This window comes from Fistularia commersonii, chromosome 10 (genome assembly GCF_037954325.1).
Source record: "Fistularia commersonii isolate RoL2024-O1a breed Wild chromosome 10, RoL_Fcom_v1.0, whole genome shotgun sequence".
Classification (NCBI taxonomy): Eukaryota; Metazoa; Chordata; class Actinopteri; order Syngnathiformes; family Fistulariidae; genus Fistularia; species Fistularia commersonii.
The window spans coordinates 2,962,074-2,980,617 of NC_141293.1; the positions used below are offsets into that span (position 1 = coordinate 2,962,074).

General features: G+C 40.8%; 2 protein-coding genes across 4 annotated transcripts in view; one reads left to right on the forward strand and one right to left on the reverse strand.

Moving 5' to 3' along the window:
- The first annotated feature begins 3,498 nt into the window (after window positions 1-3,498).
- On the forward strand, window positions 3,499-13,085 carry LOC147230102 (noelin-3-like). The gene is made up of 6 exons (XM_086153258.1): window positions 3,499-3,711; window positions 7,316-7,459; window positions 8,808-8,963; window positions 9,879-10,098; window positions 11,467-11,573; window positions 11,878-13,085. Exons 1-6 carry the CDS (start codon window positions 3,592-3,594, stop codon window positions 12,553-12,555), a joined length of 1,425 nt encoding a protein of 474 aa, XP_086009384.1. The 5' UTR covers window positions 3,499-3,591; the 3' UTR covers window positions 12,556-13,085.
- Window positions 13,086-15,964: 2,879 nt separating this feature from the next.
- Window positions 15,965-18,544, reverse strand: part of LOC147230103 (retinal-specific phospholipid-transporting ATPase ABCA4-like) — a 36,352-nt gene continuing 33,772 nt past the window's right edge. For all 3 annotated transcript variants that reach the window (XM_086153256.1, XM_086153257.1, XM_086153255.1), the window contains one exon: window positions 15,965-18,469. In XM_086153256.1, coding sequence (XP_086009382.1) covers window positions 18,347-18,469 — 123 coding nt within the window. In that variant the 3' untranslated portion in view covers window positions 15,965-18,346. The remainder of the gene's footprint in view (window positions 18,470-18,544) is intronic.

The following is an 18,544-nucleotide window of genomic DNA, read 5'->3' on the forward strand; positions in this document are numbered from 1 at the left end:
AATGATTTCACAAATACAAACAATTAAACATACAAAAACGCATACATATATACAAACAAATATACATAGATACATATATACATACATATAAAAACATAAATTAATGCATACATTACCTATAAACTTGCATACACACATAAGTACATAAAAACTAATTACATACAACATAAGTACATAAAAACATAAATATACATATACATTCATACATTTATACACACATACATTTATATTCACTTACATATATACATACACACAAACATATAACCATGCATCTACATATACATATATACACAAATACATACAAACATTCATACATTGATACATACATACATACATACATACATTCATAGACACCAACAAACATACACATAAACAAACATATGACACACATGCATACAAACATACATACTGTACATATTTCACACATAAATAAATACATAAAAACATAAATACACACATGTATAGATCCACATATACACACATATATACACACATGCAAATATATATACATACATTTTCACACATATATATCCATTTACACATATGAATACATACTTATGTATACATATATACGCACATACATACATCTGTGCATAAATACACACATACATAGATATGATAATACATAAATACATATATACACACATACATATATAAATACATACATACATTCACATAAGTGTTACATACATGCATACACACACATTTAAATAGATACATACAAACTTACACAGATATACACAAACATATATATATGAATGTATATGTATGAATATATATATATATATGTATGTCTACTACGTGGATATACATAAATAAACATACCTAGTCATACAAACATGCATACAAAATAATAAATACATAGATACGCACAAACACATACATACATACATACATACATACATACATACATACATACATATATACACACATACAAACATACATATATGCGTAATTACACACATAAACACAAATACATTTATCAATAGATGCATTCATATGTACACACAAACATGTATGTCTTAATAAATACAAACATACAGACATACATTCATACATACATACTTGCACACATACATACAAAAATTAATACATATATACACAAATACTTAATTATCTACACACCTTCACAAATACTTACAAATATGGATATATAACATACATACATATATACACACATCCATAAACACATATAGATACAATATATAAACATACATACATACATACATACATACATATAAGCATTCAAAGATACACACATAGAAATATCTATACATATGCACACACATACACACATACATACACACCTAAATTCACACACGCATACATATATATGAATACAGCATACATACATACATACATATAAATATAACAAATACATACATACATCAAATATACACACATAGTAACGTACATATATAAACGCATATGAACAAACATGCTTAGGGACATGCATATATACATACATACACACATAGATACATACACAAATACATACACAAATACATACATACCTACATACATACATACATACATATATACATACATACTTGCACACATAAATTCTTAATTATATACACAAATTCACACATACTTACACATATGGTTATATTGCATACAGACATATACATACACATCCATAAACACATATAGATAGAACATATAAACATACATACATACATACATATAAGCATTCAAACATACACACATAGAAATATCTATACATATGCATACACATACACACCTTAATACACAGATGCATAAATATATATGAAAACAACAAACATAAATATATTTAACATATACATACATACATTAAAATATACACACATACTAACCTACATATATACGAACATATATACACACATATATACCAACATGCTTATAGACATGCATATATACATACATACACACATAATAACACACATACAAACACACATAGATACATACAAACATACATGCATACATACATACATATATATACACACATACATCCAAACACACATACATACACACAGAAATATATACACATATGCACACACATACACACCTAAATACACAGATGCATACATACATAGCAATACTATATATATATACATATAAACATAATACATACATTCATACATTAAAATATACACACACACTAACCTACATACGTACACACATATATACATACATACGGACACACATACACACACACCAAAATAACTACACACATACAAACATGTAAACATGGATACATACTTACATATATGAACACATACATAGAGAGGTGTATATATACCTACAAACACACAGACATACACAGATCAATACAAACATACATACAAACATACATACATACATACTTACCCACATACAAACACAAATGCATATATCCACACATACATAAATACATATATACACACACAGACAAATGCATATACATACAAAAGTAATTAGACACATACATAATTACATGTATACATTGACCAAAACATACATACCTACACACATACATTCATCCATACATACATACATATATACATATATATGTACACACATAACTAGATTCATACATAGAAAAATAGAAAAACAGATATACATATATTAACACATACAGACAGAAATACTAACATGCAGCCATACATACAGAATTACATACATATATACTCACATTAATAGAAACAGATATACATATATACATACATACAAACATACATACATTTAAATATATATAAATAGACACATACATATAAACATACAAACGTAGATATAAACATGCATACATGCATTCACACATGTACTTACAGACATACAAACATACATAAATAAATACATAAAATATATATACACACATGACTGAATACACACACACACATACATACGTTTATATACACACACACACACACTTACATACACATATACACATCCACATCCACGCATTTGAATTTATATACATAGACACATACATATAAACATACAAACGCACATTCCAAACATGCATACATGTATACACACACGTACTTACAGACATACAAAAATACACACATACATATATACCCACACATTCTCACACACACATATTTATACATACATACAAACATAGATACATACACACACATACAAACATAAATAAATAAATACAAACATAGAAATATAGATACACACACATACCTTCATACACACAGATACATACATTACTATATACACACAGACACACACACACATACATATGTACACATACACATACACACACACACATACACACACACACACAGGTACATGTTAATTGGTGTTTATTGTCTCTCATCCTATGACCCCACACTGTCACCTGATTGGTCAAAAAAGAGAAAGGAATGTGACGGTAGTGGGGGGGGGGAATTTGGCGCGCTCTTTCTGCGCATGCGCTTAGTCTCCGAAAAAAATAAAAATAAAAAAAATAAAAAAACACTCCCACGCCTCATCCCGCCCCCCACCACCAACACCCACACCGGACCGGACACCCGTGAAACTCCACCCCCCAAACACACACACACACACACACACACACACACACACACACACACACACACACACACACAGACGAGTGAGGTGTGCGTGTGCGTGTGCATGTCTCCCCCCGCCGGTCTTCATCCTGCCTGTCGCGGGGGGACGGACAGGATGCGTCCGCTGTCCGTGATCCTGAACCCACTCGTGATTCTGCTGCTGGTCGGATCCTGCCCGTCCGTGGTGAGTTCGCCTCAGCATCAAACTTCACCTGCAAACTTCACCCTTTTTTATTTATTTGGATGTTTTCGTTTTCTTGACTGTCCGTGTGTGTGTGTGTGTGTGTGTGTGTGTGTGTGTGTGTGTGTGTGTGTGCGTGTGTGTGTGTGTGTGTGTGTGTGTGTGTGTGTGACGGGAGTTGAATCGCGTTGGAAAAATGTCTCCTCAGACGGAAAAATCAATCGATCGATCAACAAATGTATACAAGCGTGTGTGTGTGTGTGTGTGCGTGTGTGTGTGTACTGCGTGGAAAATGCACGCAGGAATATTTAAAATTAAATGCATACGGTTCGGAATGGATAAATACAATGAATAGTGTAATAGTTAAAAATGTAAGTTTTTAATTCATATATGAATTCTGATGGTAAAAAACAGGTTCATAAATGAATTAATCTTTTAAATATGAATGATTTATGGCGAATAAATAAATAAGTAAACAATTAAAAATAAATAGATAACAATAGCTATTTATGAATAAAAATGATAAATAAAATGAGTTTGATACATAACAGTGAGATACAAGAAAAAATAAAAAATATATACAAATAAAAAGGAAAAGGAATAATCATGAAATCCACACTTAATTGATAGATAATAGATAATAGACTTGATAGATAACAATAGATATATTTGAATAAAAATTACAAATGAAATGAGTTTTATACATAACAGTGAGATACAAGAAAAAATAATAAATATATGCAAATAAAAAGGAAATGGAATAATCATGAAATCCACACTTAATCAATAAATAAAGTTACAAACAAATACATGAATACATCCAAAGAGATCAATTTATAAATAAACACTAGCATACATAAATAAAAAGAAATATGTCAATTGATTAACATCTGCATAGAGAGATAAAAAATGATGATAAAATCACAGTAATCAACCGATAAATAAATAACAAAGAAAGGATAAAAAAAATAAAAATAAAAATAAAAATAAGTAAGTAAGTAACCCAGATGCTCTCTTCCGTACCTGCTGCACGGCGCAGCATTAAAAATACATGGGGTTTTTTTTTTTGGAAGATTTTGTTTCATGTGGAGGCATTAAACACACATGAGGAGGAAGAGGAGGGGAGGAAGGGCGGCTGCAGCTTGGAGACCCATTTGGACATGAACAATGGTCAATTATCTGAGCATCCATGGCTTCATCAAGGAGAAAGAGAGAGGGATGGAGGAAGAGGAGGAAGAAGAGGAGGAGGAGGAAGAGGAGGAGGAGGAGGAGGAGGCTGCATCTGGCGGCTCAGTGTGATGGAGAGGAAGATCATCTTGTGATGCTTCTCTTTTTGGGGCGAAGCGAAGGAAGCGAAAGGCCTTCCTGTTCTATTTATACGGCACACAGGTGCCTGGTGCGTTCAGGGGCGCACGTTACCCGGATAATGAGTCCGACGTGCAACGTGGGAAAATATTTTGAAAGTATATAATATGTTCTGAGTGCATTTAGTGTCGTATGCGTCGCCGTCATTTTCCGGTTTATTTCACTTGAATTTCCCACCATTTCCATTCAAATTATGGAAAATTATTTCATTCACTTATTTATTATTATTATTATTATTAATAATAATAATATTTATTTCTTTATTCATATTTATTGATATTATAACTGTTATGCTGATGTGACGAGAATTTTCCTTATGGGGATCTTATTAATTTAGCTATTCTAGAAATGTCATTTTCAGGTGTATTCCTTTGACAATTGAATGAATGAATGAATGCACATATTTATTTATTTATTTCACAATTTATTCTTTATTTGCAGGTAATGAATATGGGTATAAATACATTTATTAGTTAAAGAACTTCCTTATTTTTTCATTCATTCATTTTTTTAGCTATTTATTGGTGTTTACTTTAGGTTAAATTTTCTCTTAATCGAAGGAGAAATTCATGAATGTATTTATTTACTTATTTTGCTATTTATTGATATTTACTTTCAAATGGGTTTCTTTTTTTAATTTAGGAGGAATTAAGTTAATTGATTAATTCATCCATTCATTCATTCATTCATTTATTGATTGATAATTTATGTGTTCATTCATTCATTTATTCATTCATTTATATATTTAGCTATTTATTAATGATTATTTTCTGTTTATAAATTTCGGAGGAAATTAATAAATGAACTAATACATATTAATTAATTAATTTATTTATTTATCACTTATTTATTTATTCTCTCATTCATTCATTCATTCATTTATTCATGATCAATTTAGCCATGTATTGTTGTTCATTTTAAGTTTTTTTTCTTAAATAATTTTAGGAGAAATTATTCAATGAACTTGTTAATGCATGTATTCGCTTATTTATTTAACTATTTACTAATGTTAATTTTTTTTTATTTATTACTTTCTGGAGAAATTTATCTGTTCATGTAAAACTTTTTATTTATTGATTTATTTATTCATATACTCATTTATTTAGGTATTTATCAATGCTTATTTTCAGGTTTGTTTTTTTTATCATATTGAAATCTATTAAAAAAAAAAAAAAGTTAAATTAGCCATGAATTCAAAGGTGATTTGCAATCGTGAATGTGGATATGGATAACGCCTGTTGCAATATATTACCAATGCGTTACACCATTAGTACCAGTCCAAAATGAACATCTATTGAGCAGCCATTAGAAAAAAAAACTAATCAATATGATCGCAGATCAATAACTGGTATGTGCAAGAGCTGCAAAGGAGACGGCATTTCAGGGGTTATTAGTATTATTTTACTTTCAGTTTCAGTATCTTACCTTTCAAGATGAAGGAAGGGTGTCACACACACACACACACACACACACACACAGACACACACACACACAGACACACACACACACACACGAGGCGCTGCATTGCAGAGCAGCTCTTTTATCCAGGAAATACTCGGGCCCTGGCGGGAAATGTCAGGCCGATAACCAATGTCAGATGTGTATAATGTCGGCGGAGGCGAGGTGTTGGATAGTGTGTGTCTGTGTGTGTGAGTGTGTGTGTGTGAGTGTGTGTGCGCGAAAACCTACCAGACGATAGAGCGGGAAATGGAAACCTCCAATGTTCCCCATCTTTCCTCCATCAGAAGGTTCACTTGAGGTGATGTGATTGACAGGTGACTAATCCTGGTTAATCCCGCCTCTAAACTCAGCGAGAGCCAGGATTGGCCCAAGCTGACCCCGCTCACACACACACACACACACACACACACAATGTCCTCGATGCTAGGCTAACATTAGCTTCCTAACATATCAACGTCTGTAGTATGTGCACTTCCTCCACCCCCTGTTATTGTTCAGGAAATAAACATTTCCCAATAATCAGAATACAAATGATGAAAAAAAAACGATCTCCCTAAAATCACAGATATTTTAACGCAAACAAACGAAGGAGGGGATTAAAAAAATAAATAAAGTGAAAGTGAAAGTTTGCGGTTTCTGTTTTTTTGTAATGCCCTTGAACGCAGCATTTGACTGCAGAAGCCTTTACAAACCTATCATTTCACTTATGATGCTATTCTAAAGATCCTTGTCTATGTGCATGCACGTGTGTGTGTGTGTGTGTGTGTGCGTGTGTGTGCAGACCATCAGGCCGAAGGAGGGCTGGCAGGTCTACAGCTCGGCTCAGGATGCAGATGGCCGCTGCGTTTGCACCGTGGTGGCGCCGGAGCAGAACCTCTGCTCCAGGGACGCCAAAGGACGACAGCTCCGCCAGCTCCTAGAGAAGGCACGTGCACATCCACACACACACACACACACACACACGGCCATTCATAAGGACCTATCACATTGATCCGCCGCCTCCAACCCTCAGACAGATTGCACCGGCCGACTCTGATTACCTTATTTTCCAGCTCTGCATGCGCGGCGTGGCTGCTAGCGGCGGCGGCGGCGACGGAAAACACGAGCGTCGTCGCCTGAGAAGGACGGCCTCGTGCACGACCGGGGTGTCAGATTAAAAAAAGGGAAGGGGGGGGGCAGGTCACGAACAAGAATTTGTGTATATCTCTTTGGGAATGAGAGGGCGAATGATTGTGTGTGTCTACATGTGGCTCTGTGATTGGTCCGGCTTGAACCCCGCCGCTCGGCCAATCACAGCTGGGCTAGGCTCTGTAAATGTAACGATGTAGCGGCTTTGGCCTGATAATGTAACAAGCAACCACATTAGCCTGCTAATGTAATGATGTAGCGTGTTTAGCCAGCTAAAATAACAAGGCACCGCCTTACCCCGCTAATGTAATGATCACCGCCTTAGCTCGCTAAGGTAATAATTTAGTGGCTTTAGCCTGCAAATGTAACGAACAACCACCTTAGCCCCCTAATGTAGCGATGTAGCGGTTTTGGCCTGCTAATACAACAAGCTATCACCTTTGCCCATTAATGTAACTAAGTAGTGGCCCTAAATCGCTAATGTCACGAGCAAGCGCCTCAGCTGGTTAATAACGATGTCGCGTCTTTAGCCCACCAATGTAACAAGCAACCACCTTAGCCCCCTAATGTAGCGATGTAGAGGTTTTCACCTGCTAATGTAAAAAGCTATCACCTTAGCCCATTGATGTAACGATGTAGCGGCCCAAGCTCGCTAATGTCACGAGCAACCGGCGCTGCTGGTTAATATAACGGTGTTGCGTCTTTAGCCCCCTAATGTAACGATGTAGAGGCTTTGGCCTGCTAATGTAACAAGCTATAGTCTCAGCCCATTACTGTAACGATGTATTAGCCCTAGCTTGCTAATGTCACGAGCAACCGCCTCAGCTGGTTAATGTAACGTGTCGCAGCTTTAGCCCACAAATGTAATGAGCCAACACCTTAGCCCGCTAATGTAACGATGTAGCGGCTTTAGCCTGCTAATGTATGGATCTAAAGCCTGCGGCGGCTATTAGCATATACAGAGCACAACATCTGAGCTATATCACTTCTCTGGGAATGGATCAGGAGTGTGTGTGTGTGTGTGTTGCCGGATCCAGTAAAACAGCTGTGGATTCCAATTAGAAAAACAGTAAATAAATAAATGAATGGAGCCTCCCCCCCTCCCCGCCAGGCGATGGCGTGATCTTTCTGGTTCTCCTCAGCAGGTGCAGAACATGTCTCAGTCCATCGAGGTGCTGAACCTGCGGACGCAGAGGGACTTCCAGTACATCATGAGGATGGAGAGCCACATCAAGGGCCTGAGGTCAAAGTTCAGGCAGGTGGAGTCTGACAGAAAGGTCCTCGCCAACAAGAACTTTCAGGTACTACTACTACTGCATTACTTCCTCCCTTCCTGTTGGTGGTACTGTGACCTCCAACTCCGATTCTATCTGATGTGTGAATGAGTGAGTTAGTCGTTGTATGTCTCCTATTCGAGATTGGAAAAATTCCACACACCAAAAAAATAATTTATTTTTCTCTACTAAATCGAGCTTTTTGTTGACCCAGCACCCAACGCTAACTGGGCAGCAGATGTACATGTGTTTTTATTTTCTAACCGTATGTCTCCTAGTGACATGTTAATGAGTGAATATTCGTATGAGTCTATGTATCAGTGAATGACAGAGAGAATGGTTGCATGTCTGTAAATGATATGTGAATGAGTGAATGAATCCTTGTATGTCTTTATGAAGTGAATGAGAGGGTCAAGACTTGTATGTCTCCACATGATGTATGTATGAGTGAGTGAATGTTGTATGTCTGTAAATGAAATGTGACTGAGTGAATTAATCCTTGTATGTCTGTATTAAGTGAATGAGAGGGTCAAGACTTGTATGTCTCCACATGATGTATGTATGAGTGAGCGAATGTTGCATGTCTGTAAATGAAATGTGACTGAGTGAATTAATCCTTGTATGTCTTTATGAAATGAATGAGAGGGTCAAGACTTGTATGTCTCCACATGATGTATGTATGAGTGAGCGAATGTTGCATGTCTGTAAATGAAATGTGAATGAGTGAATGAATCCTTGTATGTCTTTACGAAGTGAGTGAGAGGGTCAAGACTTGTATGACTGAATGATGTGTGTAAAAGTGAGTTAATGTTGTGTCTCTACATAAAATGTGAATGAGTGAATGAATGGTTGCATGTCTCTATGACGTATGAATGAACCAAGGTTTCATGTCTCTACATGGCATGTGTTGTATGTTGTGTGTTACTTGTCCTGGTTCTGCAGGAACTGAAGGGCAAAATGGAGTCCCTGCAGCCGCTGATCCCCGTCCTGGAGCAGTACAAGACAGACGCCAGGCTCATTGCCCGCTTCAAGGACGAGATCAGGAACCTGTCGGGCGTCTTGATGGGCATCCAGGAGGAGATGGGCGCCTTTGACTACGAGGAGCTGCAGAAGAGGGTCCGTGGCCTGGAGATCAGGCTGCGCAGCTGCATGAGCAAACTCAGTGAGTCCACTGTGGAGGAAGGAGGCGCGCAGGCAGCGCGGATCCAGATTATCGGATGGCGCCGGGCGGGGATCATAGGAGCCAACGCAGAATGGCATTTAGATAAAGAGCGGAGTGGCGGCCGGTCGACGGAAAAGGAGCCGGCGGCTCGAGCAAGCCTCGATGTTGCGGAACAATTTTCCGAGCTAAAGGTAAAAGGAGTCCCGGGGCTTCGCACTCTGCACTCCGGCGCGTAATGAAATGAGCGCGGCGCCATGATTGATGGGTTTATTACACCCGCCGAGAACTCGGTGCGGGATTGGAGTGCTTCTTTTGCTCGCCCGCCAGAAGACGTTATGGATGAAGCAGGACGAGGTGAGCCGTAACATGCAGGGTACCCTGCATGTTTGCAATGATCCCTTGAGGCTACGGGGGGGATTTGTGCAAGAAAGCCACCTGCGCTGAATCGATCTTCGCCTTCAAACACCAGCCATCACGGGCCGAGGGTGTCAAGATGCCGGGAAACAGCGTAGCAGGCGATGCAGCCCCAGACTGTCCCCAAAAGGTCCCTTTTAGGGACAGTCACCTATTCATGCATGCAGAGATGCCATGCAAAGCACCAACCGGACCATCTGGAGCAACTTGGAGGCTCAGCGTCTTTCCCAGGGGGACTTTGGTGTGCAGACAGGAGACCCCTGGAATCGGGCCCTGGCCTCCCAGTTGAAGGGCGCCTACTCTGCCGATTCTTTAAATCACTTTTTACGTCCCTAGGGGTCGCATCGTGTTTTGGGGTGTTGTTCTGTGGCACTGTTTCCCCTCTTTATGTGTCGCAGGTAGTTCCAAGCAACCGAGAGCGTAATCTTTGTGGCTCGTGTCTGCATATTTTTTTACCCAACCTTTTGTTCGGTCTCACAGCCCTAAACAGGGACCGAACTAAATCGGAGGTCCGTTACAATCTTCTTTTTATCGTTTTCCCCATTTTTGGCCATCTTTTGTAGTGCCGTCTACACTTCCTTTCAGATCCAATGCATCTCTGAGTTAGTGTTTTGCTTGTTTTTCTATTTGGGAAGTGGGCTTATTGAAGCAAACCTAGCAGGAGGTGTCTTGTACTGGTCTAGTACCTTCATCTGGTACGCTTTGAAGATATTGGAGGTTTATCTTAGTTGAGGGGTGGGTAAATAGGGACCAGAGTTCGCGTGTTCGGGAAGTTGGCACTTTCGTATTTGCTAAGACCCATTCAATGCTCGACGTGATGGATGCTTGATGTTCTGGTGTCGCCACACTGGAGCACCAGGTGTCCAGGGTTGCGTCCTTTCACTTCTTGTCCAATGAAAAAACGTTCTAGCTTTTCACTCCAACCGAAGGGAATATTTTGCGTTTTGTTTGCAGCTTGCGGGAAGCTAATGAAGATCACCGGGCCGCTGACGGTGAGGACCTCCGGGACCAGGTTCGGGGCATGGATGACCGACCCTCTAGCTTCGCCCCAAAACAATCGGGTGAGTGGAGCGGACTCACATGCCGTCTGACGATACTTTCATTCGCCGGGTGTAGCGTTCCCGTCGTGGCGACAACAACAGGGAGCCCTGAACTCCCGCAACCAGACGAATTCAAGTCCACAACTGTACGGCCTTCTTTGAAGAAAACAAAGCCCCGTGAGAGAAGGGAACATTGGCTCTGCCGGCCGGTACTTAATAAAAGTATCTGTATGGATAAAAGTCCTGCGTCGTCTGCTTCGGTTTGCTACAAACAAGCATTTGAGAATAAAAAGAATCTGTTTGTCCTTGTCCCTCCTCCTCCCAGGTTTGGTACATGGACAGCTACACCAACAACAAGATAGTCAAAGAGTACAAGTCCCTGGCCGATTTTGAGTCGGGGGCGGAGTCGAGAGCTTACAGCTTGCCCTTCAAGTGGGCCGGGACCAACCACGTGGTCTACAACGGCTCGCTGTACTACAACAAAATGGAGAGCAACATCGTAGTGAGGTACAGCTTCGAGTCCGGCCGCGTGGTCACGCAGAGGGCCCTGGAGTCGGCAGGCTTCCGTAACGTCTACCCGTACACCTGGGGCGGCTACTCCGACATCGACATCATGGCGGACGAGCTGGGTCTGTGGGCCGTGTACGCCACCAACCAAAACGCCGGCAACATCGTCATCAGCCAGCTGAACCCGGACACGCTGCAGATCCTCGGCACGTGGAACACGGAGTACTCCAAGAGGAACGCCGGCGAGTCTTTCATGATCTGCGGGACGCTGTACATCACCAACTCCCACATGACCGGCGCCAAGGTGTACTACGCGTACTCCACCAAAACCTCCACGTACGAGTACACGGACATACCCTTCCACAACCAGTACTTCCACATGTCCATGTTGGACTACAACGCCAGAGACCGTGCCCTCTACGGCTGGAACAACGGCCACCAGGTCCTGTTCAACGTCACCCTGTTCCACATCATCAAAACCGAGGACGACTCGTAAAGGGGAGGTGCTTTTCCGTCGCCCCAGAAATCCGAATCTCCCCGTCTTGAGCTGCGCCAAAGAGTTCGAGCACAAACGCACGGCTAATTTGGTGACTTTTGAAGTGCCGCGCCGGAATAATGGCATTTTTTTTTCCCTTTTAGTTCGCTAATTATTCGTTTTGTTCTCCGTTCTCACCCCCTCCACCCCATTTATTCATCATTATCTGCTAATTTATTCCTGTCTTTTTACTGCTCCCATTTAAAATTCAAATTTTCCCCTGCATTTTTATTTTCCCCCCTTTGAAACCTTTCACTCGCACTTGACCTCGTATCCGACGACAACGGCGGCGGGCCAAACGCAAAAAAAATAACATTAGCCGCCTCTCACTTAGCACTTGGAGATGTTAGCCTTTACTTTGCCTTTTCAGCCGTGGCTTCGGTATGCTCCGTAAACCCGAAAATGTCGTGCATGAGCGCCGCTAGCGTTTGTAGCCGTATGTCTGTGTTTGCTATTCGCCCCCTCGTCTCTTTGGAAGAAGACGAGTTGCACATCACAAATTAGCCTTTAATAAAGCTAGCTCTTGTTTATTCACGCCAGCGGCCGGTTCTGTTTTCCCCGACGGGGAAGCTCTTCATGCGAGATACTTCAACCACCGCTTTGCCGCAGAGGGTTCCTTTATGAAGTTGTGACTTACTAGTGAAGAGACTTCCCGAGTTTTCCTTCTTCTTCTTCTTCTTCAGCTCCGACCTTGAAACTCGCATCACGAGGTCTCCCGCCGGCGAGGTCTCTAGAGGCGAGGTTTTGACGGCGACCCTGCGCCGCTTTCAAGGTCGTCGGTCGATTTCGGCGTTCCCGTCGGGATCATACATCTGACGTCAGGAGCTGCTGCTTTGTGTTAGCATGTGGAAGGTAAAACAAGAAAGAAAAGGGGGTGCGGGGTTCTGCAAAGCGCCGCAGACGGAAGGTCTGGAGGCTGTTGACGCAGTGAAAGAAACATCACAAGCAGTTCAGTCAACGAAGAAAACAAACTTTCAACCTGCCAAGGGCGGTTTCGTCCTCACAGGGAGACGTTTCCTGCTTGGAACTCCACGTTCCTTCGAGTTCCTCAACCAGTCCAAAACCGAGCAGGAGGTAGCCTGTTGTTTCTTTTTCGTGTCGCATTCGTGTGTCCTGGATGGATCATTGGGTAACATATGGAGACCATTCAACACGTCTGGACCATTCAGGGTCTCCAGTGAACCTCCTGCATGGGAGGAACCTGCAGGAACCTCACGCAGATACATGGAGACTCCACACAGAAAAAGGGAATCCAACCAGGGACCTTCTAGCTGTGGACAATAAAGCATCGGAAAACACAAAAAGGCCGGGAGAATATTTCAGGATGAGGAATGAAGTCTCATCTGGGCGCAGAGGGAGCTGGACAACCAACACACACTCTCTCACACACACTCTCACACACACACACACACACACACACACACACACACACAGAGCCTGAGAGCTCTTCATCACACAGGTGAATTAATGGAGATAGCGTAGCTCGCTAATTGTCAGCTCCCCGGTGCCGCGACGAGAATGACTTTTTTAATCAAGTTTTGGCATTAAACTCAAGGGGGGTGTGAAGTGAATGAGTGTGTCCACGTTGCTAGGCAACAGGTTGGTCACCAACATATATGTGTAATATATGTATGTCGGTTTGTTGATAAACGCCTGAACATCAAATAGCGACCCGACAGCAGGACGGAGGAGCAGATGTGTCTAATTCCTGGAGGCGAAGAAGGAAGGAGATTCGCCAAAACTAAGGAGGAGGTAGCTTAGCATTAGCGCCACTATGGTGGAGCAGGTTAGCGCGCTCTAGCGCAACATTTAAAGAACCAAGAGAGGTGAACAGATATTCAAACTTCATCATCATCTTCCCTTTCAGCCATGTTGAAGAAGTCTCCTCCATCCAACCCACAAATATTGGGTCGGCTATTAGCATCTGTTAGCAAGCTGCTAACTTAGCTTGCACAGAAACCGGCTTAGTTTAAACGAAAGGAGTTTCGGCCAATCGCGAGTGAGTATTCATCTGGGGTCCAATGACGGCGGAGTGTTGCTGCTGGTTTCCGTGAGAACGGGATGTCGGCAGCGGGAGTAAAAAAAGGAAATCGGATCGCCGCTTTGGGAACGACACACACACACACACACACACACACAAGCGTGAATGTCATTGGTTCTCTGGGTTGGAGTCGGTATCGACTCCGCTTGCATGGGATCCATCGTTTTTTCCTCCATTGGTCGCTTGGATTTACGGCGCCGTGTCGGCCCACAAATGGCAACAGCGGCCATTAAAAGAAAAAAAAAAAAAGCTACGTCCGAGTTATGGTCCTTCCCGGCTGCTGAACCTTTATTTCCCTTAAGTGAGGGACGCCCCCGCCACCGCCGCCGCTCGGGATTCGATTAACACATTTTGTTTTAAATGTAAATCTGTGTTTTCTGTGGTTTTGTCCTGGCTTTTAAAAAGGAAACTAAACAGTCTAAAATAAAATATTTTTAGACGCGCTGTGTAATAACATGTGATATTATGTAATAACCTGTTAATGCATGTGTAATAATATTTTATCGCTCATTTAGGGAAACAAAAATACAAAAAAAATTAGACATTATTTTTTTAAAAAAAAGGTGTTTTGGAGAGGTGCTTTATTTTGTGTGAATAATAGAGGCGCACAAAATTAAAATAAGCGTTGGAGATGCTTTATTGGATGATTAGGAAACATGCGGTCGCATAATAGATTTTTAAATTCAAAATTAAACAAGGCTGGTGGCAGCATTCAGAAAATCCGCCATGGAAAAATACAATGCTAATTATAGGAAAAGAATTAGCCCACTAGGCTAACGTTAGCTTATGTCTGAGTCCGAGGGAGACCAGGGGACGGCTTTCGTGGAGGAAGACTGGAGAAGAACGGCAGGGTTGGCTAGATGGCAAGTTCGGACACACCCATGGTAACCCATGCTAACTCAGACAAACCCATGGTAACCCATGCTAACTCATGCAAACCCATGGTAACCCATGCTAACTCATGCAAACCCATGCAAACCTATGCTAACTCATGCAAACCAATGCTAACTCATTCTACCAAAGGATGCTGTGTTGTGATCATGTCGGTCACCCTTTAATTTGCACATTTTGGAAATTTTGGAACCTCCTGCCCATCCATCATCCATCCATCGATCGATTTATGGGTTAATACAAGGGTTAAATTAGCGTTTGTTGTTTTTCCCAAGTTGTTGTTTCAGTCGCTGGGCGGCCACATGATGCGTTCAGGGACCTCCAGGACGTTCATGGACCCTCGTCCCAGGAGGCTCGGACAAGGGAGGGAAATGTTTGGTGGGGATTTCTCAAGGGCAGGGTGGGAACACAAACACACACACACACACACACACACACACACACACCCACGCACACGCACACGCACACGCACAGACACACTAACACACACACATGGGCTGAAGTCTCAGAACTGATGCACTTTAAAAGCCAACTTGATCAGCGATTCCTTCTATGAGTCTACCCAACACACACACACACACACACACACACACACACACACACACACACACACACACACACACACACACACACACACACACACACACACACACTACTTCAAACACATCCTCCAGAAGGTTCTGCGCTCAGAGCTGAGCAGATAACAGATGATCTTTTCCAGCAGAGGCGCCTTGTTTTGTTGACACCACTCTGTGTGTGTGTGTGTGTGTGTGTGTGTGTGCGAGTGTGTGTGTTTGTGTGTTTTCGCTATCCCAGGCCCTCTGTCATTTCGAGTGAAATGGTGCAGTAGGTAGCAAATGAAGAACCTCTGCACCAGAACACACACCGCGGCGTCAGCGCTAACATGCGCTAATAGTAGATGTTGTTTGAATGAATGAGTGAATGAATTAATTAATCAATCATATGTATTCATTTTGTTTTTATACATTTCACATATTTGACATTTATAAACCGCCTGGTTTTTAACCTGTTTTTTAAATCGTGTTTTTGCCTCTGTGTATCTTCATTTTAAAAAATGTAAACATTTTTTTTTCAATTTTCATTCATTATTTTCATTTTTTGAATTATATTATTGATTTAAAATGTATATTTTCCTCATAGCTTTCCTGTGCGAGATTCTGCGTGATCAAAACGGATGAAAGTGGGAGGAAAAAAAAAAAAAAGGAACTCCTTGGATGAGCGTAAAAAAAAAAAAACGCTCTCGTTATTTCGCACTTATAAACCATTTATACATTTATACACCCAAAAGTCAAAAACCAAACCCAAGAATGAAATCCACTTCATTGCAATAATTATAATGGAAAAAAGTCCAGAAAAATACCTCTAAAAAAATGCAATTTTCTATTCTTTTTTTTTAAATATGGAACTATTTCAATGAAAAAAGAAAACAAGAATTAAATTCGTATAAAAAGTGAAAACTGCAAGAGTCGGCTGTGACGGCTGATCCCCTAAATAAAAATATAAAAAAAATGAAAAAAAATATTATATTTGATTTTTGGGGAATCGGAGGCGGCGGGGTTTTAACTGCGGCGAGCGGCAGCATTAATCCTGGGTTCAATAATTCATGATAATCCTGCAGCGAGAGCTTCGGTTAGCTGCACAAACACCACGCCCCTCCCTCATAGGTGTGTGTGGGTGTGTGTGTGTGTGTGTTCATCTCCATTTCTCTGAAGAAGTGTTTATTTATAACCAGATGCAGATTTGTTGCTCCGGTTATTAAGTTGTGTTCTTTTAGCTATTATTTGTATTCATTCATATTCATATTCATTCATTTCTTTTATTGCTTTAGTTATGTAATTTTTTTGTTTTGCCCATTATTAGTGGTAAAAGCAGTATCAGTAGTAAACAGTAGTTTTTGTTACTTCAATAATTAAATGAAATGTAGAAAAGTGATATTTATCATCCTCGGCATAGAAATGTATATTACCATGTGACACATGTATCTTAATTTTAATGTATTTTATATCATTTGAATTTAATTCAATGTTTGATTTAATTTTATATTTAAATTTGTTTAATTCAATTAGAATTTTAAATTGGATGAAACAAGTTTAAAAATTAACTCAAATTCAATGCTAATTAAATTAATTAGTATAGCTAATTTATTAGTTCATTAAATGGCTTTTCTTATCATTATTTATATTTTTGAACCTGGAATCGGGTGAGAGATGCTAATCAATGCTAACGCTAGCAGAGCCAGCTCACGGCATGCATTCAGACGGTGCGTTTTTTTTTGTTTTTTTTTTTATTTTAATGTATTGTGACTTGATTTACCTTTTTTTTATAGAAATGACATCTTGGATACAAAGCGCTGTCAGACGTGCAAAAAGCCAGTTTTACAACAGGAATACGGCTGTTGTTACGCAGCTAACATGAGCACTACGTTGACAAAGTACTTGGAAGCCCCTTTTTAGCGCCGTTATACTTTAATAGCGCCATGGATACTTTAGTTTGGGAGTATTTACACACATTGGAGTACTTTTACTTGAGAGTACTTGTAGTGTTGGGGGCGGAGCCAACGGCCGACGAAGGCGGCGTCGGCGAATTGACCCCGGGATGAAGCGCGGTAGCCGTTTATTTGGTCGGATTAAAAAAAGGAAGAAAAAAAAAAAAAAAAAAACACGGGCATCTTCTGTTTCCCCGGCAACCGGCCTCCTGGATTGGTTTTCGACAGGGCGAGTAGAAAAGCAGTGTTTTTTCGCTCTAACGTCGCCGTTATGCGTCCGGCGGCCTCACATGAGCGTCTCTCGCCGGCGCCCGTCATGTTTTCCTCCTGCCCGGCGAGATCTTGGCGTCCTTCCTCCCGCCCGTGACGCGTCTGCGCGGGCCGCCGTCTTCGTCCTCGTCCTCGCCGGTCTGCTGCTTGGCGAAGTTGACAAAGACCTTTCGGAGAAGAGGGGCGACGCTCTTGTCACCGTGACGACGAATAACTACTCTTTACAATGAGGCGCTTGTAAT

What these genes read in the sequence shown, in the direction of transcription:
- LOC147230102 (XM_086153258.1), top strand. Translation starts at nt 3,592, where the DNA reads ATGTCTCCCCCCGCCGGTCTTCATCCTGCCTGTCGCGGGGGGACGGAC. An exon ending in CAGCTGCATGAGCAAACTCA is followed by an intron (nt 10,099 to 11,466) that starts GTGAGTCCACTG and finishes TTTTGTTTGCAG; the next exon opens with CTTGCGGGAAGCTAATGAAG. An exon ending in CTTCGCCCCAAAACAATCGG is followed by an intron (nt 11,574 to 11,877) that starts GTGAGTGGAGCG and finishes TCCTCCTCCCAG; the next exon opens with GTTTGGTACATGGACAGCTA.